A 27,966-nucleotide genomic window follows, 5' to 3' on the forward strand; every position below is an offset into this window, starting at 1 on the left:
TGATCCTAAGGGGAAAAAAAGTGGGGAGAGAAAAAGATATGTACCTTAGGGAAGAACCTCAGTGAGAGGGAGGGAATCAGAGGACGAGTAGGAGCGTGTGTGCGAGTGTGTGAAAGAGACACTTACTCTCCTAACTACTGGGAGACATACACTTTTCTCACCCAACTCAAAGAAGCAGCAAACCCTGGAGAATTGTTATTATTTATTAGATTTTTGTGCTTTCATTTTAAACCCCAAAATTGCTAATTATTCTCTCAAGCATCCATCTTTTTCCACCTTAAGACTTGCCTGCTGGGACTTAATTTTCAGCCCCTCTCCAGGAATCCTATGTACTGATCAATAGCAATTTCCATCCACACAAGACATACCTCATGGATTTGTACCTGGTTGGATATCTCATGTGCATGTGGTTGTCCAGCTCTCGGGTGCTTGGAGGCTATCCCATCTGGTGGTGAGTAGCAACGATCCCCACTTTCTGCATCACTTTCTCCAGTAGCACTGGGGGAGAATGGTGGTCAGTGATCATTTTTCAGAGGGCAGTAAATACAGAACACTTTCAGTTGACTGCGTGGAAAAAAACATCTCGGCTCAGTCTAAAGAATCTTAACCTCAGCCACTGGAGGGACGGAAAAGGCTAGCCTGTCTTTTTTCCTCGCTGCTGGGTTTCGCCGGGCTCCATTTATTTTGAATGTTCGAACGAGGCTGTTTTTGAAACTCTGAGTGTTGTGAAATGGATGCAGCGTGTTTGTGAGAGATAAGGTTAGGTTAAGGTGTCAGCCAGCAGGCTGCTGGATGGGGTATATTGTTGTCTTCGCTAATAGCCTCAGCACTCCAGCCGTGTTAGGAGTGTTAATTGGGGCATTAGTGTGGATGTCCCTTTGCTTGGGTCGCAATAAATTTCTCCCTGAGTATAATTCCACCATAAACCTGAGGCTGCTTTTAACATTTATTTTTCTCGTGTATTATAATCATATTTGCAATTTTTGATTTGCTACTTTAATATGTTCGAAGAGATTGTCCAAATAATCAAACAAGAGCTTGTTTTGCAGCATCATTTATGCAAAGTGTATTGAAATGGTCCACATACACATATTGCACATGCTTTAATAATACTATTTTTTAATTTATTCATTTGAAATCAAAACATAACATCAAAAACATTAAAAACTGAAACTAAAGTAAAACTTCATATACTTAATATCTCTCTCTCTCTCTCTCTCTCTCTCTCTCTCTCTCTCTCTCTCTATATATATATATATATATATATATATATATATATATAATTATTTTATATACAGGTTGAGTTTAGCTATTTAAATATATAAACAAATTAACTATAATTAATTAATAATAATAATAATAAAAATGCTAAAGAAAACCCATCTTTGGGTCAAATTTAGACCAACCCAGTTTTTGGGTTATAAATTCAATATAAAAATTCAACCCAACAGTTGGGTTAGTCCATATTTGACCCAAAGTAGGGTTGAAATAACCCAGCATTTTTTAGAGTGATACTTTAATCCTGCAATATTACTAAAATATATTAAAGTTTGAAAAATAGCAATAATAATAATAATAATAAATAATTTTATATTTATTACAAAAAATATTTTATAAATATTTAATTAAAAAAAAATTTGTTAATTGTCTTAATCCGATCTGACTTTAGGCTAGTACTGTTAAAGCACTTATGTTCATTAGATTTCATTACATCAGAGATCATATTTATCTCCGAATGGTGCTGATATGTCTTAGTTCCACTAATTACCCCATCCTCAAAATGCCCCTGACCTCAAAGGGTTCTCTTGTAACATGAGTCTTTTTGCAAAAATATTTGTGTAGGCGTACGACAAAAGCCCCCCTGGCTCATGATACAATACTTGTCAGAACTAATGTGCTTTAGTAGTCCCAGTTAGCATGTGGTCCCCGCTGCACTCTCGTTCCAAACCACCAGCATCTTCTGGTTTCTCTTATGAAGCGAGAGTTGCCAAACATGCAGTCGCAGTCATAGAATTACACACACAAGGGCCACGGGGCTAAAGCATTATTATTTGCGTGGCTTTACTCATATGTTGACATTTAGTGCCACCAGAAGAAACTGACAAAGAGTAAAGGAGTCTCGAGTCATTGACCCGCAGCTGTTTTCTCTGACAACGGTGTAATATTTACCTACTGACAATGCATAACTTCTTTGATTTGGAGAAATGGATAAAGTGGAGTGGAGAGAAAATAAGAGCGTGAGAAACAGAGTGATACGAAAACGTACATGGCTGCAGGTAAATATGTAGATGCGTCATCATTTCTTGTCTTCTATCTGAAGGAGTCTGAATTGCATAGGTGAACATGTAGTCCTAAAAAAAAAACTGAAATAGATTGATAGAAAATCATTTGATTGTAGCAGGTGAAATATCTCTAGCGAAGGATTTAAATAAAAATTAACTTGCAAAACTAGTGGTGCTGTGTAACAAAATGTGATAAAACAAAGTGTGCTTTCCTGTCTACATACAAAATCTGTCTTTTGATCTCAGCTTCATGATTTTAGATTTCACAGGCACGCATTTGTTTAGTAGTTAAACCTAAAAAATTAGTTTTAGTCAAAAAATAACAACAATATAAATAATAATCAATAATATAACTATTTGTATAATAGTGTGACTGAATCAACCTGAAAAATGTATTTAAAAAGGCAATATTAGAAACTAATATGTGACCCTGGAGCACAAATAGCAATAGCCAAAAATACATTGTATGGGTCAAAATTATTGATTGTTCTTTTATGCTTAAAATCATTAGGATATTAAGTAAAGATCATGTTCCATGAAGATATTTAGCAAATTTCCTATCGTAAATATATTAAAACTTAATTTTTGATTAGTAATATGCATTGCTAAGAATTCATTTGGACAACTTTAAAAACTATTTTCTCAATATTTAGATTATTTTGCACCCTCAGATTCCAGAGTTTCAAATAGTTGTATCTCGGCCAAATATTGTCCAAACAAACCATGCATCAATGGAAAGGTTATTTATTCCATGTTCAGTATAAATGTATAAATCTCAGAATTGACTCTTATTACTTTTGTTTTTGGGGGGGTTTTTTGCTCCTGGGTAACATATAATATAAACAGTTATAATTGTGTTTTAAATGAATAAATTAAATGTATTCATATCCTATAGTGAGAATTTAATTCATCCTGGTAGATCCTCTCCCTTTAATCCCTTCACATCTGAATGGACTTTAAATCTATGATGAACAGAGTTGCAATAATCAGGCCGATTTCTTCCCTAATCTGTTTCAACAGCTTACCAGGCCGCTAATATCTGACTTTATCCTCTCAAGATGAACTAATTAAGCTCAGTCTTAAGCAGCGAGAGCTCTTGAAAGCAATTAGCCTGTCTAGCTTTGTTAAATTTCACATGAATTACAGATGACGAGCAAGCTGAGACACAATCAGCAGTTACTCCGAATACAAGACAGAGAGGAACAAGGTTTCTGTGGCTTCTTCCCACAACAGCACCGCAAAACCACCATCCGTTCGGATCCAGCTGGCTGTTTCTACCGCCGTTTATCTGTTATCTATCAAGACTTCAGCTTGGTTACAACACAACAGCTCAGAAGAGGCCTGACCTCATGACCTGGAAACACTTTTCAGTAGCTCTAATTATCTGAAGTACCCCTTAAAACAGTGGAAATGAACTGCTCAAAACCATATACACTATTAAATATTAGAGATGTTAAATGGTTTAGAAGTTTACTGAAATTACTTTTAGAACTCAATCAAATTTTGCATTCTGTGTGCAGTCCACCTTTCTAAAGTAGTTTTTTTCGTAACAATGTGGCTCGCATTAAAGACATATAGGCTTTCATTTTTATGTTCTCAAAAGGAAAGAGCCCTTTCAGATGGAAACATACACAAGCACTTAACATAAAACTCTAATTCTGAATTAATTAAAATTTTGGAAAACTTTTTTTTTTTTTTTTTTTTTCAAGAATAGGCATGAAGGAGACAGCATCGGGAGGCCAGTAAGCATTCTGACCTGCTCTGGTCCCCTGCTGGCTTCAATGGGACTTGACTCATCTCTGCGAGAGAGGAATGTCATTATATACTGTTCATACCAAACCCCCCTGCAGTCAGCCGGTGTCACTGCTTTAATGATACCGCAAGAAAATCCACCAGCTGCAATTCAGTGTGAAAAGATCAAGGATGTTCAGGGATAATCAGGGTCACCTATAGGAAAAGGAGGGTGAAACAGATAGCCTGGTCAGAAGGGTATTAGTTTTCAAACGTATTGATTCAATATCAGCAAACCAATCAATTGCATTGTTGCACAGCAATTGTGTGGGATGATTTAGGTACACTAAATAAAAAGGTGGCTACTTTAATGGGTTACTCCACCCAAAAATGAAAATTTTGTCATTAATCACTTACCTCCATGTCGTTTCAAACCTGTAAAAGCTTCGTTCATCTTTGGAACACAATTGAAGATATTTTGGATGAAAACTGGGAGGCTTGAGACTGTCCCATAGACTGCCAAATAAATAATAGTGTCCAGGTCCAGGAAAGTATGAAAAGCATCGTCAGAATAGCCCATCTGCCATCAGTGATTCAACCGTAACGTCATGAAGGGATGAGAGTACTTTTTGTACACGATGAAAACAAAAATAAGGACTTTATTCAACAATTCCTCTCCTCTGCAACTCTCCGAATCAGCGTAGTGCCATTTTGGCAAATCTGAGCTGTATGCAGATGACGTATACTCTTCTGTGTCAGCCACGGTGAAAGGATACGTTTTTTACGTCTATTTATGCTTTGGTTTGAAAGCAAACTGCGCCACGCAGATTTGCCAAAATGGCGCTACGCTGATTTTGAGAGACACGGAGGAGAGGAATTGTTGAATAAAGTTGTTATTTTTGTTTTCTTAGTGTACAAAAAGTATTCTCGTCACTTCATAACGTTACGGTTGAATCACTGATGGCAGATGGACTATTCTGACGATGCTTTTCATACTTTCTTGGACCTTGACAATTTTCAGTTTTGGATGGAGTAGCCCTTTAAAACAATTTACACTTTGAATTTGTGGTCTCACTTTATATTAAGTGGTCTTAATTACTTACATTTACTTATTACATTTACTTATTGTATACATACATGTTTTTACATAGTATTTTGTTTTAAAAAGACCTTGTAATTACATCTGTAATTAGTTTCTGTAATTACATTTATGATTACAAAGTTGACCCATCCTTTACATCTTAATCCTCCCTTAAACCTACCCATACCACCAAACCTGTCCCTAACCACTCATATCCCACCTCAATAGCAACAGTAGTGTTTTGCATTGATCTAAGGATATAGCAGTTAAGGTCACTTAATATAAAGTGGGACTGAAATTGCAAGTAAAATTCATAAATAATTACAAAGAAATTTTAAATTTTATATTTTCATATTTAAATTTTAAAATATGCTCAAATAATCTTTTTTTACTTACAACTTTGTAAAATAATCTCTTATAGCGTACACAAAAATAGTTTAATAGTTTTAATTTTTTTTTTTTTGTCGCAACTACACAGTGAAATCTCACTGGTCCAAAATTCTGTTTCACATAACTTTTGATTGCCTGGTATGTATCTGTGAGAGGTTTCTTTAAAGCAATAGTTCAGCTAAAAATGAAAATTCTGTTATCATTTCTTAAGCCCTCACATCATTCCAAATAACTTTTCTTCTTCCTTGAAACAGAAAGGTCATTTCCAAAGACTGAATCATTCAGGCCAGTCTTGTGAAATGGATCAACAGATTCACTAAAAAGATCCGATTTAAAAGAATGATTTGTTCACTAAGCGTAATTATCTCATTAAAGGTAAATCTTTAAAGTTTTAGTTACAAATTATTAATTTTTAAACATTGAATAAACAATTAAAGTACATTATACTGTAATTACCACATCTTGAGATTTGGCTAATGATTGGTCGGGATTCCGAAATGGAATTGGAAAAACCATCACGGCTCTGGTGAAAACCAAACTTTTAAGTCCATCTCAGTTCTTTCAGAAGGGCTTTAGGGAGTTGTGTAATACATCACAAGTTTAATCAAAAGTGTCATGTTGCTTACGCAGGGACTGAGTCAAAGCTCTCTGTCAGCTCTGCTAGTTGAGCAGTGACAGGCAGCAGCTCCCAGAGACAGAGCCACAGAGCCTAACGTCACAGTAGTTTCCGTACTACAGCTACAGGCCAGCACTTTCAGGATTGAGGTTTAGAAGTTATCTTACTGTCCTTACATCATTTGCAGCCTTCCACAAATATTGCAGAAAACTCACACACACACACACACACACACACACACACACACACACACACACACACACATACACACATACATTTGCCTGCTGGAAAATCAAGCTTTTAATCTGGTAGTTATATTTTGGCATGTGGTATCTGGTTTAGACTTGCAATTAACCAGCTTCTAGCTGATGCAACTGGCTTCAGGAAGTCTAGCTGGATGACCAGCTTGGAACAGATAGAATTTAGCTATCATGTTTTTTAACAGCGGCTGAAGATGGATTTTCAGGGTGATTTGGAATGTGATGTATTTTATAACACACAAAAATAATAATGCAAGCAGTTAGGTTTTTTTTTTTTCAGCAAAGAAAAAATGATCATTAGTCCTAAATAATGAAGGCTAAACTAATAAAGCTATGTAATACTAAAAAAATAATCTTTTTCAAAGAAATCTGGAGTTTTGTCCTAACCACAGTTCGGGAACTGTGAAACTTCAGCGAGAGTTAGAAATATTCATTGAACTCTGCCAAACCAAGCTCTAAACATATTATCCTCGGAGTAACAATATGACAAACAATATAAGCTTCAATAACATTAATGAAAAACATATTGACGAAATCTTACCCAAAGAGGAACTAAACTTATCCGTAAATGTCAGTACTGAGACTGCTTGTCTGTATTGCCCTGCCGTCTGGAATGACCTTCCCATGCTTGCAACTTCTACCTGTTGCCCTCTCAGTAAGCATCTTCAGTTAGCTAGCTAGCATTTTTCTTGTATCTTGTATCTTGTATTTGACTCAGCCAACAAAATGTGCTAAAAAACATTTTCCCACTGAAATAAAAAACATAGTTTGGAACGTTATATCAGAGAACTGTGCAGTGGGTGGGCACCTCCCATGAAAAATTCGCAGAAAACAGACACCCACGACGCATTAATCAATGACACGTTTGCAGAAGTGCGTTGTTGATTATAATACGAATACTCTAGGGTGACTTCTCTCGCTATAGCAAGGGTACATGGAGTGTCATTAGGAAAAGAAAAGGAACCAAGAGAAAGAAAACAAGTTTGAACACTTTTCAAGGATTCTGGGATGTTCTTTTTTAACTGATAAGCCCAGAGCAGTTGAAATGCCAGTCAAAAGTATGGCGGGAAAAACCTGAACTGTTGATGGAGCTTGTGTTCCTGTTCTGACAGAATGACTGAGGAAAAGCCCCATCCTCAGGCTACCAACCCTTTCTCTCTTTCCTTTTTCAGATTTTTTTAAGTTAGTGGAAAATGAGCTCAAGTCATAAGGTGGCATCTGACCAAAATTAAAGCAGCATATAATTAAACTGAAATGGATACAACTTGGAATATTTGATAAAATTCCAAATATGATTCTGAAAATTCAAGTGATACTTTCCATAAATACTGTAATGAACCACAGGACTCTGAAATGGAGAATATACTGTGTGGCCCACTGTACTGCCCGGTGGGAAATTGTAAATTAATCAAGTGTAGACCATTTCAGTGACATTTAAATTAGAGGCGTTTGTTAAATTACACAAATGTTCCATCATTCAGTAGAGGAATTAATTATGACAAGGTGATTCGCTCTCTAATCCTTTTTCTCCTCTTTTCTCTCTCTGAACCTCTCTTCGTTCATGTAGCCTGAGGCACACATGCTTTCCATACATTTGACACAAAAAGGTGTGTTATTTTCCAAAAATCTCCTACTTCCTGTCTTAAAATGTCCAGTATGAGTTGAGGGAAGGGCAGATATCCATACCAAACAAGTAGAGATCTTTAAGCATTCTGTTGATCTTGACCAACACCATCACGACTTTAATCTCTTTGTTGAGAAGTCAAAGTAGTGATGCAGCACATCTCAGACAGGCAAAGATGTGTTATGGGAGTGCACTAAGGTGTGATGAGGCATGAGAGTACTTGATAAAGCTTTATATTTGAACGAGTGGCCTAAATGTTAAGATCGCTGGTTTAAAAAAACACCCATTTCCAAGCAGCTCTCAGATAAAGCAGAAGCTGGCCAGGAATGTGTGGTGAATGTTCCGTGACCTGTCTGGGGCCTGGTGTAGCAGGCCAAAGCTGTGGCCTTGTAATGAACTCAAGCACAGCTTTAACAAGGCATCAACCTCAAGAGCTCCAGAGGTCGGATGTCACAAACTCACACAAGTTCAAAGAGTTTCTTATTTCTTCTGCCTCTGGACAAAAACAGAACACTCAGCAGTGTGGTCATAGACAGGTGCCTCATCTCCCACTTTTTTGGAGAATGCAAGATGAGAGCTGAAACAGTTGGAGAATGACATTAAAATATGCTTTGTCTAGGGATGTTTTATTTGGAGGGTGAGCAAAAAAGGTAGCTCAAAGGGATAGTTCATGCAAAAATGAAAATAATGTCATCAGTTACTCACCCACCTCATTTTAAACATATAGGACTGTTTTCTGTCTTTCTTCTGTGGAACCGAAAATGGGAAATTCTGGGGAAAATGAATTCCATGTGAACACAATGGGAACACAACCGCACAAATAAAATCATTTAAAAACTTGCTTATATGATTCATGTGCTATATAAATCTTCAGAAGACTTATGCAAGTCTGTCACCACATTACTTAGTCTGTGAGTTCTCAAGAATTAAATCAGTCAGGTTCATGAACGATTCATTTAGACCAGCTTTGTGAACTGGATCAACTGAATAATGAAAAACATTCAACCCAAAAGAAAGGTTCATTTATGAATTGGGAATGAATACGCCAGGAAAAGCAAGGATGAAAGATTTTCAGTGAATGAGGATTTAAATTGAAATGTATTTTTTCACAAAACTCTTGTAGGGCTTCTAAATACTTTGAATACAGCAAAAATTGTGCTTTTTGGTCCTATAGTGAAAAATAAATATATTAAATGTTTTTGAAATATATTTATTTCATGCTAAGTATACTACAAATACATTTACACATTTAAGTGCTTACTAAAAATACCCTGCAATTGTACTTTTACAATACTAATCTATTATACTTATACTAATATCTGCTATATTGGATCAACTAATCGTGTACTTAATGCACTTTAATGGAAGTGGAAGTAGTGCAGGTCCAGTTAAAGATATACTGAAGTACATTTGATTGTGCTAAAATTGAACTATTGCAAGTAAACTTCAGGTACACTTTAAATATCTTGCATTTAAAGACTGATATTATTCAAAAATCATGCATTCTACACAAGTAGTACTCCAAATAAAGTTAAATTTCACATGCCAAATAAATGTTAATTTTTATATCAGCAAGTCTTAAGCGTTATGTCAGTAAATATGTTAATAGATTTGAACTTAAGTGTATTTTATATGTATTAGTTTTATACTAGGGGGACCATTCATGTTTAACAGCCTTTAATTCAGGCTTTTATGCAGATGTAAACACTGGCCAATGCACATACATGACAGAGAACACTATGAATGTGTACTGTTAAATGCACTGTGTTAAAACATACTAGAGATATTGTGCCAGGACATTATCAGTTAGGTTTTCCTTTCTAAAAAAATTCTAAAGCGTAATTCAAAATATGGGAAAAAGACTTGTGAAAAATGAATTCCGAAAAGTACAGAATAGTAAGGACTTTTCTTAGAATGTGTTAATATGTGAATAAAAGCATACATTTAAAAACTATGCTTTTTCAGAGAGCTTGACAACCCCAGTCCTCATTCACTTTCATTATGCTGAAAAGAGCCTTTCAAGAGACTTAATGTTTGGGTGAGTGTCGCTTTAATCTTTAGCCAATGGCAAAATAACATTTCTCTGTTTTGTGTAGAGAGGAATTCCCTCACTTTATAATCCTTGTAGCTGTGGTTTGCAATGGCTCATTAATGCTTGCGTCATTATTTTCATCTTGCACTGCAGTCACCACCCACCCAGCAACACGGAAAGCAAGCGATAACACCTGAAGGCTAGAGGTGGCCCTAAACCTGCACAGACAAGCACCTGCTAGACCCTAAAGCTTCACTGCGTCTCCTCACGGTAGCAGATTCCAGCAGACAAATTAGCAACTCGCATCAACCCAATGTTTGTATTCCCCACTCATTCGTGTCGCCGCACCCTTCTTTCCTCGAAACGGTTTTGGTGCATATTTATGTGTTTGCGATCCCCCCACACTGAAGCATTCCTCTTCTCATCCACTTCAGAGTCAATGGTGCAGATCACCTAACAAACCACAGATCACTGAGGACGTGAAGCATGCGATGAAAGCACGCTCGGGTGTGTATCAAAGCATGCAGTTTAGTAATTAAATTCATCAAACACATCCATATCTAATTAGGAGCCTCTACCTCTTACATAGACACTGTCGAGTGCAGAGAAAGGCTTATCCACAATTCAGCACAACAGTGTGTTCACCAACACACTAATCATCCACATGGGTGAGAGATTAATGGACAGTTATGCTGCAAGCAGATATGTAATTATGCCACTTACTCACTCAGCAAACATAGCAGAAAAACAGGCTCCATTTCCAGTAAGTTCCTATGTAAGGGGCCGGGGTTTCTGTCAGACACTTTGAAAATAATAATCCAAACTTATAGGAATGATACATGGTGGAGTAAATGAATGACACACTATAAAAATGTCATACTGTAACCATGGCTTCTTGGATGGAATTACGGTAATAAATACAGGCAAAGAAAAACAGGCACCAGTTTCACTGCTCTTCCTTTAAGTGAAAGTGCACCCAAAAAAATTCTGTCATCATTTCTTCACCCTCATTCCAAATCTTTCCTAAGTGGGACACAAATCCTGTTTATATAATGAAAGTCAATGGGGTCTTGTTGACTTGACATTCATCGTGTGGACAGAAACAGTTCTTCAAAATATCTTCTTTTGTGTCCAAGAGATGAACCAAAATTATAATTATGACATTAAGGCGAGTAAACCATAAAATAATTTTCTTTTTAGTGTTTCATAACCAGGCCAAAAGTGGCCAAATCGGGGGCATTAGAAGGATTACATCTGATTGTATTAAAAATGAATTAACACTTCAATACAATTCTAAAAATCACACACAAAAAAATAAGATTCAAGAAAAACATAATTAAATCTTGGGCCTAAATGATCTTAATCATCCTAAATGTGGACGTACAACAATTAAAAAAATGTTCCTATAAATTAATTATAAAACATCCATTCAACACAACTTCAAGTGCAATATGAACAAGCTTATCAACTCCATCTATAGAATGCCCACAAATAAATCCCTTTATATGTAAGAAGTTCAGTATGTATATGAATATGTATATAAGTTTTATGAAATCATATATTATTCATGAAATAATTTCAGTGCTATAATTATCACAATAGAGGTTTCTCATTTAAGCATATACAGTAGCAATATTAATTCAGATTGTTATTTTCTATTTATTTTCAAATAAATCTGATCCTACATATGTTTTATAAATGATGCCCAAATCTTTTTCCCTCTCAATAGCCATTGGTTTCATTGGATAACTTTCTGAATGGGAATCTTGAATTATAATTTTTCTTCTTACTTCTGAGTTTCTGTGGGACCTTCAAAATGTTGTGTGTACATTGGGGGGCCTTGGAGACAAAAGTTGAGAAACGTCTAAGGTTACATATGTAACCCTGGTTCCTCGAAGGAACGAGACGCTACGTCGAGAACGAATGGGGAACGCGTCCAGCGTGGCGTCTCTGAATAACGTGTATAATCAGTCCAATGGAAGGGCGAGATGTCATAGGCGGGTGACGTCAGAGAACAGGAAGCATAAAAGCATGAGCGGCAAAGCCGGTAATCAGCCTCAAAGGGTGAAGCAAGCGCCGGCCAGAGATGCCGGAAGTGTGGCACTGCGACGCAGCATCTCGTTCCTTCGAGGAACCAGGGTTACATACGTAACCTTAGACGTTCCTCTTCAGGAACTCGAGCTGCGTTGAGAACGAATGGGGAACGAGAATGCCTACGCCGCCAGACTTTCAAATCTCTGCCTAGTGTGGAAGAGCACAGCTAAAGCAAGAGAAGGAGCCTGACAGAATTCGGGGACAACCTGTCCAATGGCCAAACTTCAGAAGGAGTGAGTCTTGACCCCCAGGAGAGGGGAGATCATAGGACTAGAGGCTTAGGATAACATCCTGATCACCGCTTAGCAGAGCAATCGGGGGAAAAATGTACAGATGAAGCCTCGGCCATGTCTGTACTATGGCGTCCAGCCCCAGTAGAGCTGGATGAGTCAGAGGAAAACAGAGGGGACAGTGCGATGTCTCTCGAGTCGCAAACAGATCCACCCGAGTCTGGCCAACATCTCCAACTCTGCTTCATCACCTCAGTGTGAAGCTGCCATTCCCCATACAACACTCTTCCCCAGAGGGAGCTGGCCCTCAAAATGTCCTAGGCCTAGGCGCCAGGACGTTATGATGAAGGCTATCCAGCGAAAACAACGGTCCGTAGAACTCTGCCCAGCAGCCCCTGACCGCCTCAACCTCCTCAGAGGAAGAGCGGTACACACGTGTTCTCACACAAGAAATCACATCCCTAGAGCCCCTGTACATCTAATTATTTTATGCTACTCAGTCACACAAACAACATCAATCTCTTCAGAGAAAGATGGATGCTACAGCGAGCTGTCTCAGAGGCCGAAGAAACTGCAGCGCTGGTTTCCAAGCCTCGAGAACGAGCTCTAGATCTAGTGAACATGGGTGGAGATAGGACGAGCTGTCTCCAACCCGTTCGCCAGATCATGTGCGATTCCCACTATCGTGGTCGCCGCCGTGCCTCAGCAACAGCGCGACTGCAGCTGCAAGATCGCATGCACGGGCACGCTCCGAAAGAGCATGCAGCAGCAGCAGCAAGCTGTCTCAGAGGGCGAAGAAACTGCAGCACTGGTTTCCAAGCCTCGAGAACGAGCTCTAGATCTAGTGAACACGGGTGGAGATAGGACGAGCCGTCTCCAACCCGTTCGCCGGATCATGTGCGATTCCCGCTATCGCGGTCGCCGCCATGCCTCAGCACCAGCGAGACCGCGACCGCAAGATCGCATGCACGGACACACTCCTCGGAGCATGCCCGGCGAGAGCAGAGCGCTTAACAGCGAGAAAAGCACAATCAGCCCCCCGAGAGCTGACTGCGCGAGCTCCACTCTAAATTAATTCTGCTTATGTTAATATTAGGCATAATATGCTTGTGTGACAGGTGCTTGTGCAACTGGCGAGCTCATCGACATCTTTCCACATCAATCTCCTCAGAGAAAGACAGGCAGCGCGTCGCGTCCTCTCATCGGGGAGAAAGTACCGCAAACGCGGGCTTCCAACCACCGAGAGCGGGCGCCGGATCTGGTGGCTAAGAAAGAAGATAGGGACTTGCCCGTCTTACATTCCTTCCAGCAGATCCAAAAGTGAATCCCGCGAGCACAACCACCGCTCCACCTCGGCGAAAGCGGGGCTGGCACCGCCAGGAACACCAGTGAAAGCTCTCTCCTCAAAGAGAGCCTTCTGAGAGTGAAGCAAAGGCTCGCATCGCAGCCGTCAACTCCCTCGAGAGCTGACACTGCACGCTTCACTCTCAAGCAGACAACACACGAGCTGCGTGTGTCCCTACTTTTTTTTTTGGCAGGGAAAACACACAGCCTGAATGCTGCCTGCTCTCGCCCAAAACTTCTCTTGATTGAAGCTTTGACAATGGAGTTTATCAGTGGACAAACGACACTAAATAAGACTCACAAACAGATAGCGACTGACACACACACAGAGTGCTTGCTGAAGACACAAGGCTGATTACCAGCGTTGCCGCTCATGCTTTTATGCTTCCTGGTCTCTGACGTCACCCGCCTATGACGTCTCGCCCTTCCATTGGACTGATTATACACGTTATTCAGAGACGCCACGCTGGACGCGTTCCCCATTCGTTCTCGACGCAGCTCGAGTTCCTGAAGAGGAACACTGCTTTAAGTGATAGATTTGAATTTACATTCACAGAATGTAGTATAGAATTACATATTATATAATAGAGAGACATGTTATGTTTACCTGTGCAGCTGTTTGAACGCAGCCACTTTCACCCACAGGCACAGACATCAGAGCTATGACGTCAACTCCATGACAAAGTTGATGGTGCCGTGATGCACCCAAATATGCATCAAAGGATCTCGACATAAGACTCTCGGCTCCTCTGATAAAAAGACTCACCTCTCATACCTCCTCTGATACCTGGCAGCCCGTGAACATCTTCCAGCTCTGTGTTCACGACATCAAACAGAGAGAGTGTGTGACTGGAACGAGGGAGGAAAGCAAAAGAGAAGCTGAGAAGGCTCTGAGGGGGATTTTTCTCTTCTGACTTCAATGCTAGGGCTTTTGTGTGCGAGGGGTGCAGTAGTACACTCATCTGTCAGAGAGACTGGTGTAGTGATAGGGTTGCACCCCGTGGGGGGCCTGAGGTCATCGCGAGCGGCTGATCTCTAATGGGTGTGATCCTCCACTGGCCCGAAGGGGGAACCAGGTAAACCTCTGGCCCACAAGACAGCATCTATGCCAGCGCTGGCTGTCAGGCAGCATATCTCATAAGAAAAGCATGGAATACTGTCTTTGCACACTCAGTGCAGCTGCTTCAGTTCACAGGTTATGAAAAAAAATACAAAAATATATATTCCACAGTGTAGGGATGCTTTTATTGAGAATGAAATGAAAATTCACAGTCTATTTTCTAAATACATTTGATTAATCTTATTGTAAACAATTCCTCCAAGAATGCATTTAATTCATTATATAACCCCTTCACGAAAGAAGAAAGCCGTTGTGATTACAACTGTGATGACAAGGGCTTATTAGGATCAACTAAACACTGGATTCTCAAAAGTATGTTTTAATATTTAAAGTTCGCGGCATATAATCTTTAAAATACGTTTTAAAAAAAAAAGAGTTTTACACATCAGTCTGTTTTTGTTGCGACATTTCCACGCCCCAAAATGTGACACTGAACGAAACGAACTGTGATTGGTTGTTTGACATGCCGGTCTAATGGCCTCATGGGCGGGCCTTGGCCAATGAAAGTTGCCATGGATTCCAGACCTTCAGTCGTCAGTCTGAAGGTCTGGCTACACGAGACTAGTTTCAGCCCGACGCAGTTCTCATTTTACCACCCTGCGCCACGTTGTTTAAATAGCAAATGCGTTTGCACCCATTTGTGGGCCCATGGGCATGCTGGACTAAAAAAAGTGTTGCTACTTTGATGAACTATGCCATACTTAAACCTGCTCAAAAGTCTAAAGTCAATTGCGCAATATTTGTATTAATTTTTAGAGCACGTTAGTAGAAAATGCGACTCTGGGCGGGTCCACAATGCGCATTAACTTTGCTTATTACACACAGGGATGCGCAGCAGCACACAAACATTTTTAAATATGAAACAATAAAAGATTACAATTTAAAAGATTATTATTGTTTAGTCTACACGAATATAAAAATGCCTTCATGTCATAATGGATAGCCATCAGAATTAGAATACCTATTTGCTCCTGCACTAGCAGCTCCGTTTAATTTCTGGAGATGCGTTCTGTCTCTGCACTTGCAAATTCCGCCGTAAAAATGCCTCTTATAAAGAATGGGAGATGACACTCTGATTGGTTTATTGCAAACTATGCCCAAAAAAACACCCATAACTCATTTAGAGAACAGGGACAACCCATTTAGACCATGCGTCCTGGCGCACCAACCGTTTTCCCATCGGTAAACTAGCAAAAGTGGATTCGGACACATCCTGAGTGCACCTGCTCTGTATGCTTGAGACAATGCGCTTAGATCGTTAAAATAGACCCCAATGTTTTGTAAAAGGCCGCAATGGCAATATGATGAAAGATTGTTTGATTTTCTTTAGAAAAAACAATTCTTCTGCCAAATAATATAGTTTTATTATCCAAACTGTAGGTTTTAAATGGTTGTGAGGCTACATAGCAGCTTGCCGCATCATATATAGAATGTAGAATGTGTAGTCAGAAGTTTGCACTTACTGGCATTTTCCAATGTCTTTTTTACACTGGCTCATCTGATCACAATTACGAGTCTAAACTTTTGCTTTATGAGTTTCTAAATGATTTTTACAGATTGCAACATTTACAGATTAGATGTCACTGGGTTCAGAGGTTCATGCAGATATGTTTTATAGCATCGTCTGTGAGAAAATGAGGACAGAACTGCTAATAGATTCCTCTGCTGTACAACTGAATCTTTTCCAAACATTCACAGGATTTATAACACTGAAAATTTGACTTATTACAGATCCAAACAGAGCGTGTGTGTTCTGCATATGTTATCGAAGAGACAACTCACACACACTATTAAAAAATTAATAAATAAACCGCAATAAGAGCTAAAGGAGATTTAGGGTTACACCTACAGTATTAAAGTAGGTATGTCAAAACAAGGATGTATTTAAAACTGTGTGATCTCCTTATTCTTACATTGGACAGAGAAAGAAGGCAATAAAATTAATTACCAGTGTGAAAGTATCGTTTCTGGAATAACTAATAGATTGGGCCTGTTTCCATGAAGTGTTCATGAAACTGTTGAGCTACTCACTGTTTGGAAAAGAAGTAAATCTCTGAAGAATCTGCTGTCAGCTCAGCTACTGCAAACAACCACACATATACATACAGTACGCTTGCAAACAGCTAATATCTAATGACACACACACACACACACGCAAAGATTTGGGTTAAAAACCAGAACAGCAGAGACATTAATATTTGAACACATGCAAACTTGCAGTGGATATAAGTGGGTCATATACAAGAAGTATGTAATAACTATAATAGCCGACTAGATCACAACTTTCAAGGCCAAAATACAATCTACATCTAAAACTAAAATAAACATGTCACTCAGAACAGCCGTCCTCCATCAGAAGACTTAGATCTCAGGTGTGCCCACGATTGGCTTTAATCTTCACACTTGTGTTCCAGGTCCCTGGCCCTTGGGCAGCAGTATTCATCCCTAGGATCCCAACCCATCCTGTGTGGCTCTATACCTGGTCTGGTGCCAAAACAACTGCGCTTCTGCCGCAATTACATCGAGATCATGCCCAGTGTAGCAGAGGGAGTCAAACTGGGAATCCAGGAGTGCCAGCATCAGTTCCGAGGCCGCAGGTGGAACTGCACCACTATCAAGGACAATCTAGCAATATTTGGACCCGTTCTTGATAAAGGTATGGGTTAACAACACACACCAGTCTAGCAAATGTAAAGTATTTACACCGCAGTTAAAGAAAACAATGAAGTTCTCTAGACTGTGTTTTTGCTTTGAGGTCAAACATATGCTGGTGTATTTTTAAAAAAATTGCATCAGACTTGAGGCAAATCAGTGCTTTGTTCAGGGTTATTGACAAAAAATGTATTAAAAAGACAGCATGGTGAACTTCTTTCATTGAAAAATATTGTTAAGAAAAATATGATGAGAAAAGTATCACTGCAAGATATTAATGACTTTATAATGTTTTTAGAAAAATGTTTCAAATAAGGTAATCATAGTATATTGGGGATTACTCCACTTTAGCTAAAATAGCTGAATGCTTTAAACTGAACCACTTCAGTGGGATAATTAATTATTCAAACAGATCCTACACATGAGATGAATCAGCGATATCCACAGCATAAATGCAATATGTCTAACAGTACAGGCAATAAAACAAAATCGCTTGGAATCATACAGTCAGAATGTGTAACATACTGTTTTTATAACAACAAACTACATGTAGGTAAGCATCCTAAAATAGTCTCCAAAACATGTACATTTAAATTATAGTGGAATTATATATTTAAAAAAAAAATTAAATTCAATAGTTTAGTTTATATTAATAGTACCTAAAAGTCATGATATTTCAGCTAAGGTTTTCACAAGGACAGTTTTTACTTTTTGTATTCCTCTTCAATTAAATCGTATATATTTTTATCTTACATACTTAAATTGTTTAGTACCAGATTTAAAGCTTTTATTAAGTTAAATAAGTGTTATTTTCATCAGCCAAACTGATTTGCCACTTCAGTCAAAATACAATGGCGAACATTCATATATACGCTGATTACAATTTCAATACACTTTATGAACATTTTTATAAAAAGAAAAAAAAAACTGACACAAAAAATATTAAAACATAAAAACTGTATAAAAATGTACAATTCCAATTTGATATGTCCCACCCAAACTTCCTTTTTCAATAGAAAATGTCATCAAAAGCAATTCATCTCAAGTTTGCCGGTCTTCAGGTATAAGCATTACAAAAACTAGGACAAACCTATGTATGCTGGACAGTTAGGATGCTAAAGCAGTTAGCCACAGTGCAGGACCTGGGCAGGAACAGCCAATGAGGGAGAGACAGAGAGAGAAAGAAAAAGAGAAGGCAGGCCAAATGAGATTACAAGCAACAGAAAAGGGCTAGAGGGTTCACTTCAACCCCTACTGTGCATGAAGGCCAGTATGAGCCATCCCTGTGTGCCTCTTACCGCCCGGCTCCCACGGACGCCCCATTCACACGCCCTTTTGACTGTGTCATGAAAGCAGGCTGAAAGGGAATCTCCCATCCTTCCCCATCACGAAGGAACAGAGGTGGAAGACATGGGGAACTCGAGAGGGGGATGAGGAGACGATGAAGGAGACCGTACGAGGAGAAGATAAGGAAGAAGTTTCTCCGCTTGCATTCAGATTGGCCCAATGCATCCTGACTGGAATTTTTTAAAAGGCTTTGGAATATTTTGGCATAGGGACTGGTATGAGATGTATGTGTGTTTTGTGTATGTGTGTCACAGGAGGTGGGGGGGGGTTGCTGCTTTTGGAAATGCCAGCCCCTGATCTGGGCAGCGCTGAACTGGGCTATGGGGTGCGGGGTGCTGGGCCCTTTTGTGTGGGTAATACGGTGTGACAACACAGAGACAAAGGCGGATTCATGGACCCAGCAGGTAGCGGGAGCTGCGCTCCTCTTGGCCCTTGGCCAGGGCTCCTGGGGCCCAGAGCTCACAGTTCTCTGTTGTGGTGAACCCAGCTGGGCCTGCCAGAACCAACTGGGCCTCCTTCTGGCCTCAAACCCAGAGAGGTGCGCCCAAACACAACCTTTATTAAAAAGGACTGTTTGTGTGGACATGAACTTCCTGCAAGAATAAAACAATAATACCAGGGGCGAGATGAGTCTGCAAATTCATGAGAAACAGCTTTACGGCAACAAACGTTCATAATGTCTTAAAGAGAAATGTGAAATGCTTGTCAAACACAGTTTCGCTCCAGTGTTCATGCGTTTCCTGTTAAAACAGGAAGTTTTGGTGGGACATAATTATAGTTATTGACTGCTACCTGCTAATCAGTTGTAGATGGTCGGAGAGACACTGTCATTTTAATCTAGAGGGCATCAGATTGGACAAAAATCTGTGTAGTGCAGAATGAGTCATCACTATTTTCCTGGAAGGGAAAGACTGTACTTTTTAATCTTTTTATCTGGTAAATGCTAATTTTGTTCGTTTTTCAGGGCTTTACTAGCATATACAGTAGTTGAGTCTGAAATCCTATACTGAGGATAAGGATGAACTTCGCAAGTATTTAAAAAAGTATTTATTTAAAGTGTGTGTAATATGGAATGTGGACATACTACACACTGTACTTCAGGAATCTGCCAATGTGGTAGGTTATCTGGGAACTTTCGTAAGCTGTTTTATGAATACTATGAGACATAGAACTCATTTGTTCATATAAAGGTTATTATTTTTTGCCTACTATATGGTTGAGAAGTAGGCATATTCAAATGTAAGATGACTTCAGATCTAGTAAACATTTACTAAAAGTCAAAATTGTTGGTTTTGACAACTGTGGTCAGAATTCCAAAGCCCAGTAAGCTGCCTCACTACCGTCTACATAGGTTCATAGACGTCTACATAGACTACATAGACTTCCTTCTAAAAAAGCATCCTAACTGTCATGGAACATAACAAATGACTGAAATGGAATTTTTCTGGACATTTCTGCCTCTCATTTCAAAAGTTTGCCACTAGCATGTTGCTACGTCAAGGACAAAATGAGGTAAATTAAACAGTTCCACTTTTACTAATACATTTCTGTATTAAATGATACATTTGTCTTGCCTCATCCACCATTATGATTTTTTTTTCACTGAGTTTGTTGTAGTGTATTATAGGATTTAAAGGAATACAAGTATTTCCAAACTTGTCTGCCTTTCTTTCTTCTGTGAAATATGAAATACATTTGTATTCATCTTTGTGGTATCCAAAGTTAATTTGGCCCCAGTGACTTTTACTGCATGATCAGAAACATCTGAAACATCAAAATACATCTAAGATTTTGCTCAGGAGGACATTCATTAAAAAAATGTTAGACAGCCCAAGCAAAAAAGCAATATATTTAAGATACATTTATTTTTATACTAAGTACAGTTAAAATCTGACGCATCACTCAAGATTTTATTAAGTTACGTTATTATTCAACTTCGTTTGGAATAATACTTGTACACAATGCACATATTTAGCCTAAAATGTGTTTCAGTGTCACTATTGATGAGGATCATATGATCTTTGAGTAATATCGATCTTAAAATGCAAGATATTTAAAGTATACCTCAAGCATACTTTGAATAGTTACACTTCAGCACAATCAAATTTTAAAGACTTTAAATATATCTGTTTAGTAGTTAAAAGTACAATTGCAGGTTTTTTTTTATTAAGTACATAAATATGTAAATGTATTTGTAGTGTACTTACAGTAGCATGAAATAAATGTATTCCAAATACATTTCAGTATATTTATTTTTTTATTAGAGAGTGCCGGACAGAACAACAAAATGTACTAGAATGATAACATGTTACCATGACATCCATCATCTAAACACAACATTGTGAACAAGCGCTGTGTTTTGGTTCCAAATTCACGTTACCCACAATACACCAGCATATTCCATGTGTGTGGGCGCTCCTTTAGATAATCTTACACTATTATAGGCCTTACTGATCCCTGACAAACTCGGTCTGAGAAACCACTGTCATTAGAAGCACTTAAATGTTTGGGGTGATGAAGTCGTATGGGTTGGTTAGGTTGCAGTTTTTCCTGTGGGGACCATGCGAACTGGTGAGCCACAGTAAGTGTGCGGCAATTGTGAGACGATGGTGTCTGGTTACATAATAAGCTGTTTAATTCAAAGGGGGCGTAACTCCATCTCTCAGCACATGCCTTCAGAAACCAAACACGCAGACTTATTGCTGGCTTTCACACACGTGGCCGCAGGGATCGGACGGGTGGGAGAATCAGGGGGCTTCTGAAACATTATCCAGAGAGAAACCAGCACACCTTTGAGATGACACAGCGTCAGTGAAACCTCAGTGACATGATCAACAATCGTCCCGGTGCTGTCAAAGACGTTTACAGAGCAGCACTCAAACACCTCGTATATCAGTATATTCCAGAGCTCATCGCAGAAAATGATCCATGCCCTTAAGACACAGCACAGCTAGATGAGAGACTTTTGAGAGGGCCACAGTTAAAGAGGCAGGGATCTCCTTCAAACCTTTTACAAGAGCCTCAGGATAGACTCGGAGTGAACTGTCTCACTGTCTAAATACACAGACTTCCTAACTATGCAGCAACCTTACTGTGGTGATGTTCGAGATATGCAGCAACTCCATGTGCCATGAGTACAACACTGGACACTCGACTTTTTGTTTGCAATTAGCATGTTGCTAACAGAGCTCTACTGCAACAAGCATAAATATAAAGTGCACTAAAATAATCTATTTGGTCACACTTTATTTTAAGGTCCTATTCTCACTATTAACAAACCATTTAAGTATGTCTGTTGTCTTATACACCTTATTTGCTGCTTATTAATAGTTGGTAATGTAGTTGTTAAAGGGATAGTTCATCCAAAAATGAAATTTCGATCAATAATTAGTCACACTCATGTTGTTCCAAACCCGTAAGAACTTCATCTTCGGAACACAAATTAGACAGCATTGTAATTAACACAATCAACATCCAGAAACATGGTAAGGAGATCTGTAAAATAATGCATGTGACATCAGAGGTTTAACCGTAATTTTACGGAGCTACTAGAATACTTTTTGTACACAAAGAAAACTAAAATAACGGCTTTATTCAATAAGTTAAGAACTGGTCCCTATACTTAAGTGGTAGCGATACTTTTTGCTATAGTGAATGAAATTAGATTTTATTCATAATTATTTCTCCCACCTCATCCTTTACTCACCCTTGTGTTGTTCCAAACTTGTATGACTTACACTATAAGAAGGAAGAAAAATAGTCAGTGGAAAAATAGAAAACATACTGGTAAATCTCTGGCAGGACATTATCTGTTAAATTGATAGACATTTTTTTTAATTTAAAAACTTTAAATACAGGTAAAACACTTGACCACAAAACTAACAATCAACACAAAGTTCCTTAATGTTCACAATACACTAGGCCCTATTTTTACTGACTTTTCTTAGAGTGTACTTTCTTCTGAGGGACACAAAATAAGATTTTTTCTTTCAACACACTCCAAAAAATTAATAAATACAAATTTTCCATAGAAGAAATGTGAACTATTTCTTTAAAAGCCAACATAACTAAGTAACTCTGTATGGTTTGGACCTGGACATGTGTCTGTCAGAGCAAGGAAAACTTATAACAGCCATAACATTGTAGAAATATTTACACAAATGTCATCAAAAAAATCTCTTTCTTTTCTCTAGCCACAAGAGAGTCTGCATTTGTTCATGCGATTGCCTCAGCTGGAGTGGCGTTTGCAGTGACCCGTTCATGTGCGGAGGGGACCTCCACAATGTGCGGCTGTGACTCCCATCATAAAGGCCCGCCGGGAGAGGGGTGGAAGTGGGGTGGCTGCAGTGAAGATGCAGAGTTTGGGGTTTTGGTGTCTCGAGAGTTTGCAGATGCTCGTGAGAACCGACCAGATGCTCGGAGTGCCATGAACAGACACAACAATGAGGCAGGACGGATGGTAAGAGACTCATGATCTTGATTTTAAAAATAACCTGGATAGAAAATTCTATGGCATTTGATATGAACAAAAGTTTTTATTTATATTTATATATATATAAATATAAATAACATTTTAAAATATATTAAAATAGGATTATGATTTGAAAATATCATCAATTTTACTGTGTTTTTGAACAAATTATATTGTGTTTTTAAACAAAACGCAGTCTTCGTGAATATAAAAGACTTCTTTCAAAATTAAAAAAATATATATCTTTCCGACCCCACATTTTTTGACACTCTCTTATTTACCAACTTTTCCCAATTAATTCCAAAGTATGACATTTTGGTGTCTACATAGTTAAAGCCTTATTGTGTATTCTGTGTATTGTATTTCTTCATTTAAGTATCGTTCTATCTCCCACTGTGGATATCATTGTCAGTTTTGAAACTTAATACTGTGTCCGCTCTTTGCCGGAGGGAGACATATGTAATGTAAAAATATAAAAGCTGAGAAAACACACCATGTTTGTGAAATCACTTTTGGTGAAGTGTGTAATTTGTGCATCAAACCACACAGAAATGCTAAATAATTGCTGCTTTTATTATTGCTCGGACAAATGTATTTCCATCCCAAACTCACCGATTGGCTGAGCAAATGTTGTTTTGGTCCCAGTTGGGCCATTGAAACAGTTTGTGATTCTGATAGTACCACAGAAATGACACACTTCACTTTTAAGCCAACAGGTTCATGATAACCAAACAATGAACAAAGCCCTACTTGTCCCGCTCCTGGGTAGGTCTCAAAAAGGTGTTAATGCACCACAGATCTGTCAAATAGCTCCTCATCCTTTTTCCCAGAGACTTTCAACTTTAAAACTGGTATTTTCGTGATAAATTACTGGGTAATTACCTCTCTTATCCTTTCATGCCTCTCATAACTTGCATCCGTATTGAATCCGTGACACCCAGTGGTTTGCAGAAGGGAGGAAGGGAAGAATAACACTGGGGTTCAGGGTTTAGCCCGTCACTGCTGCTGTCATGACTCAGAATTGGAGTCTTTTGCGCTAAAGGTGCTTAAGGGGCAATAGGCGAGACCACACTGCAACAGAACGCCGTTTTGATCAGCGAGGGACCACAGGAGCAGGCACTGAGACAGTCAGCCCTGTCAGGACCCTCGCATGCTCCATTGTTTTCGACGCAGCCTGAGGGACCCGCCAAGGGCCCAGAGAGTTCGGGACATGATGTCAGCGGCCCCAACTAGGCCCCCAGGGACCTGCAAACACCTGCCTTCCGCCGCAGCTGGGGAATTCTGCAGCTAAATATAGCGAGTGAATTAAGGCAAACAAACCAAAACAAAGACATATAGTGCCGGTGGCGAACTCCATTAAGCGGGACTTCAGAAGAGAATTAACCGAGACACAAAAGGGCCTGTCTGTACGCTCAGCATCTGAACCTGAGCCTGAGAGCATGCAGAAGAAGATGCCGTCCAGGTTGTTGTAGTCTTATGTAGATCCCGATTTAAAAATCTTCTTCGCAATGGGATTTACGATATAAATCGATACAATATAAATTACGATGCTATAATTATAGACTAACCAAGCCTTGTCATGGCACTTACATATTATTGCTCTTTTGTTGGTTCTGATTGCTTCTATTTTCCTCATTTGTAAATCGTTTTGGATAACAGCGTCTGCTAAATGACTAATAATTTATTAAACAAGCAACGCTTCGGACAAAATTTGGTTACAGATAATCTCTTTGCGATCCTTAAGGAAGAGAACACAACCTCCAAAATGCAAATATTTAGTCAGAATGCTATTTAAAAATTATTTATTTATTCACTTTTACTGTTTTTATTTAACTGCAATTTAAAATGTTAATTCAATAGTGCAATTGAATTCAAATATTAAAATGCAATAATATGTTTTTATTCATTTAATATTTAACTTAAAAAAATGGTTACAGTGTAATTAGCTACATGTTCTTACTATAGGGTTAGGATGAGGGTTTGGATTGGGGTTGCTTGCATATAATTATGCATAAATTATTTTTATCATAATAGTAAGTACATGTAACAAGGACACCTTAAAATCAAGTGTTACCAAATATTTCATAAAAGTTTGTTTAAAATAAAGTGATTTATTTACATCATTTGATTTATTAAATGGCTTATGCATTTCTATTTCTATTAAACGTATTTCTATTTCTATTAATGTTCTTTCTCAGTCATTTTAAATAGATAACGGCAAACTAATACCAATTCCCAATGTTTTTTCTTTTCCAGACCATCCTGGAAAACATGCACCTGCGCTGTAAGTGCCATGGACTGTCAGGCAGCTGTGAAGTAAAGACCTGCTGGTGGGCTCAGCCTGACTTCAGACTGTTGGGGGATTACCTGAAAGACAAGTACGACAGTGCCTCGGAGATGGTGGTGGAGAAACACCGGGAGTCCAGAGGCTGGGTGGAAACACTTCGGGCCAAATACGCCTTCTTCAAGCACCCCACAGAACGAGACCTGGTGTACTACGAGGGATCGCCCAACTTCTGTGAGCCGAACCCGGAGACGGGCTCATTCGGCACCCGGGACCGCGCCTGCAACGTGTCGTCGCACGGCATCGAGGGCTGCGACTTGTTATGCTGTGGCCGCGGCCATAACACACGGACAGAAAAGCGCAAGGAGAAATGCCACTGCATCTTCCACTGGTGCTGCTACGTCAGCTGCCAGGAGTGTGTGAGGGTCTACGATGTGCACACGTGTAAATAAGTGCAGGAAGAAAGGGACTAGAGGACATCAAAGGATGAAAAGAGAGAGGAGGAGAAGGAGAGAGAGAAAAACACACACAACATAGCGGCACTTCTGTGGTAGAACCCTTTACTAATGTGCCCTTTTTGATCTACACGACCCAAAAGATGCTGATGGTGAGCATCATGGTTACTACTGCCATTCCTCTCACTCTTTTTTATGGCATGCATTATGTCTGCAAAAGAACAAAATGCCTTGTTATCATTCAGTCTTCTTTATCTGTAACACCATCTCTCTGATCATCTCGGCCTGCTGCCCAAGGGCCGAAACAGGATATGTTCGAATACAACCAATGACACTAGGCGCGTATTAAAGAACAAGAGGAGGGGGGGAAAGCATGACAGGAAACTCTCTGTGAACTACTGAATGCTGGGTCTCGAAATATGCCCTGCTATACTACTGAATCCAATGTAATGGCCATGTTTTTCCTCATGATTTCCCAATCGTATTGTACACTCCTACCACATTCCCTATAATTGTATATGTTCAAATCATGGAACATATTGCTGTTTGCTACATAAAAACTCTGTCATTTGTTTATGCAGCAGTTTGGAGGGATGCAATTGATATATTAGTATAGGGGCAGAGCAAACAGGAAAAGGCATCATGGGTACCTTCCGATTTAAAAAAAAAAAGGATTTTTGCAGAACATGTACACGCAAAGTCATCAGGGATTCTCCTGGATGAGTGCATGACTGCAGAATGCAATGACACACACTGGGCTCACGTGCACCCGACCAGTAAAATTTGCACTTACAAAACTACTAATGAGTATATTAATTCTAGAGATTACAGTGATTATTTTTTAACATATTCTTTTTGATAAAGCTCCTCGTATATGACTGTGAAGGCTCAGTTTCAACACTCCCTGTCGAGAAGTTTGCGTAGAGGAAGGAGAACAAGCGCGAAGGAGGAGGATAGTTGAGGAAATAAATAGGAGGGTAAATAAATTAAAGAGGGAAGTGGCAATCCAGTTTCATGGAAAAACAACTAGGTGGCGCTTGCCATGAATTTGTACGATTTTATACGTAGGATTTTAAGAAAAGCAAAAGCATTAGAGTCCAACCCTAAATCTAATAGTCAGTGGGCCGCAGGCAGATCACATGAAAACGTACGAAGGTCATACAAATTTATACGAAGCAGCCACCAATTTGCGAATTGTCATGAGAGTTTGTTGCAAGTGGAGGATTGCTGCGGATTCAAGTGTGTGATAAATGGAAGAAAAACCAGCTTCACAAAGCTGCAACAGACTAGCGGAGGTTTCCATAGGACATGTTCTGACAGTCCCATACGCTTCCCATTAATTAAGTTTAACTACACAACGCTAGTTTCACATTCACACTGATCCCTGAGGAGCCTGCTCACCAGTCACATTTATGCTCCCTTTCCCATTTCTCCTTCCGCTATATCCAAAGTTTTGTACAAAGCCTTTAAAAGTTCATAATTCCGTTTTTATTTTATAATCTGAAAATGTTATGTTTTTATAAATATTATTTATTACACAATGTATATATCTGTATGACTGAACTAAGATTATATATTTGAAGAACAAAACACGTCTCATGATTTTGCTTTTAAATGTAAGACTGACTCTTGCTCTGCTTGTATATGCTATGTGTAGCCTCAATTATATGAATATGATGCGGATAATGACACTTTTAACAACAGATTATAAAAATAAAGCATAGCATAAAAAATGGCACACAACTAGATAAAGTGTTCAATTTAGCTGATCACAATCATCTGATCTCATGTCTGCATCTACTCAGGTTTGCAGATGGACCTCTGTTGTCTCCACTACAGTAGCTCTACTTAATGACAGAGTAAAGCATGACACAATGAACACTACAAATACTGACTGAGATAAAACTGACTTCTTTTACCTGTTCGTGTAAATATTACTCAATCGGCTCCTGT

The 27,966-nt window shown here is 38.9% G+C and overlaps 1 protein-coding gene across 1 annotated transcript; it reads left to right on the plus strand.

Moving 5' to 3' along the window:
• The first annotated feature begins 17 nt into the window (after positions 1–17).
• LOC132122201 (proto-oncogene Wnt-3) lies at positions 18–27,931 on the plus strand. Its single transcript, XM_059532178.1, has 4 exons — positions 18–451; positions 17,219–17,460; positions 22,997–23,262; positions 25,531–27,931. Exons 1-4 carry the CDS (start codon positions 372–374, stop codon positions 26,008–26,010), a joined length of 1,068 nt encoding a protein of 355 aa, XP_059388161.1. The 5' UTR covers positions 18–371; the 3' UTR covers positions 26,011–27,931.
• The last annotated feature ends 35 nt before the right edge of the window (positions 27,932–27,966 follow it).

The sequence above is a fragment of the Carassius carassius genome, chromosome 40 (assembly GCF_963082965.1).
Source record: "Carassius carassius chromosome 40, fCarCar2.1, whole genome shotgun sequence".
Classification (NCBI taxonomy): domain Eukaryota; kingdom Metazoa; phylum Chordata; class Actinopteri; order Cypriniformes; family Cyprinidae; genus Carassius; species Carassius carassius.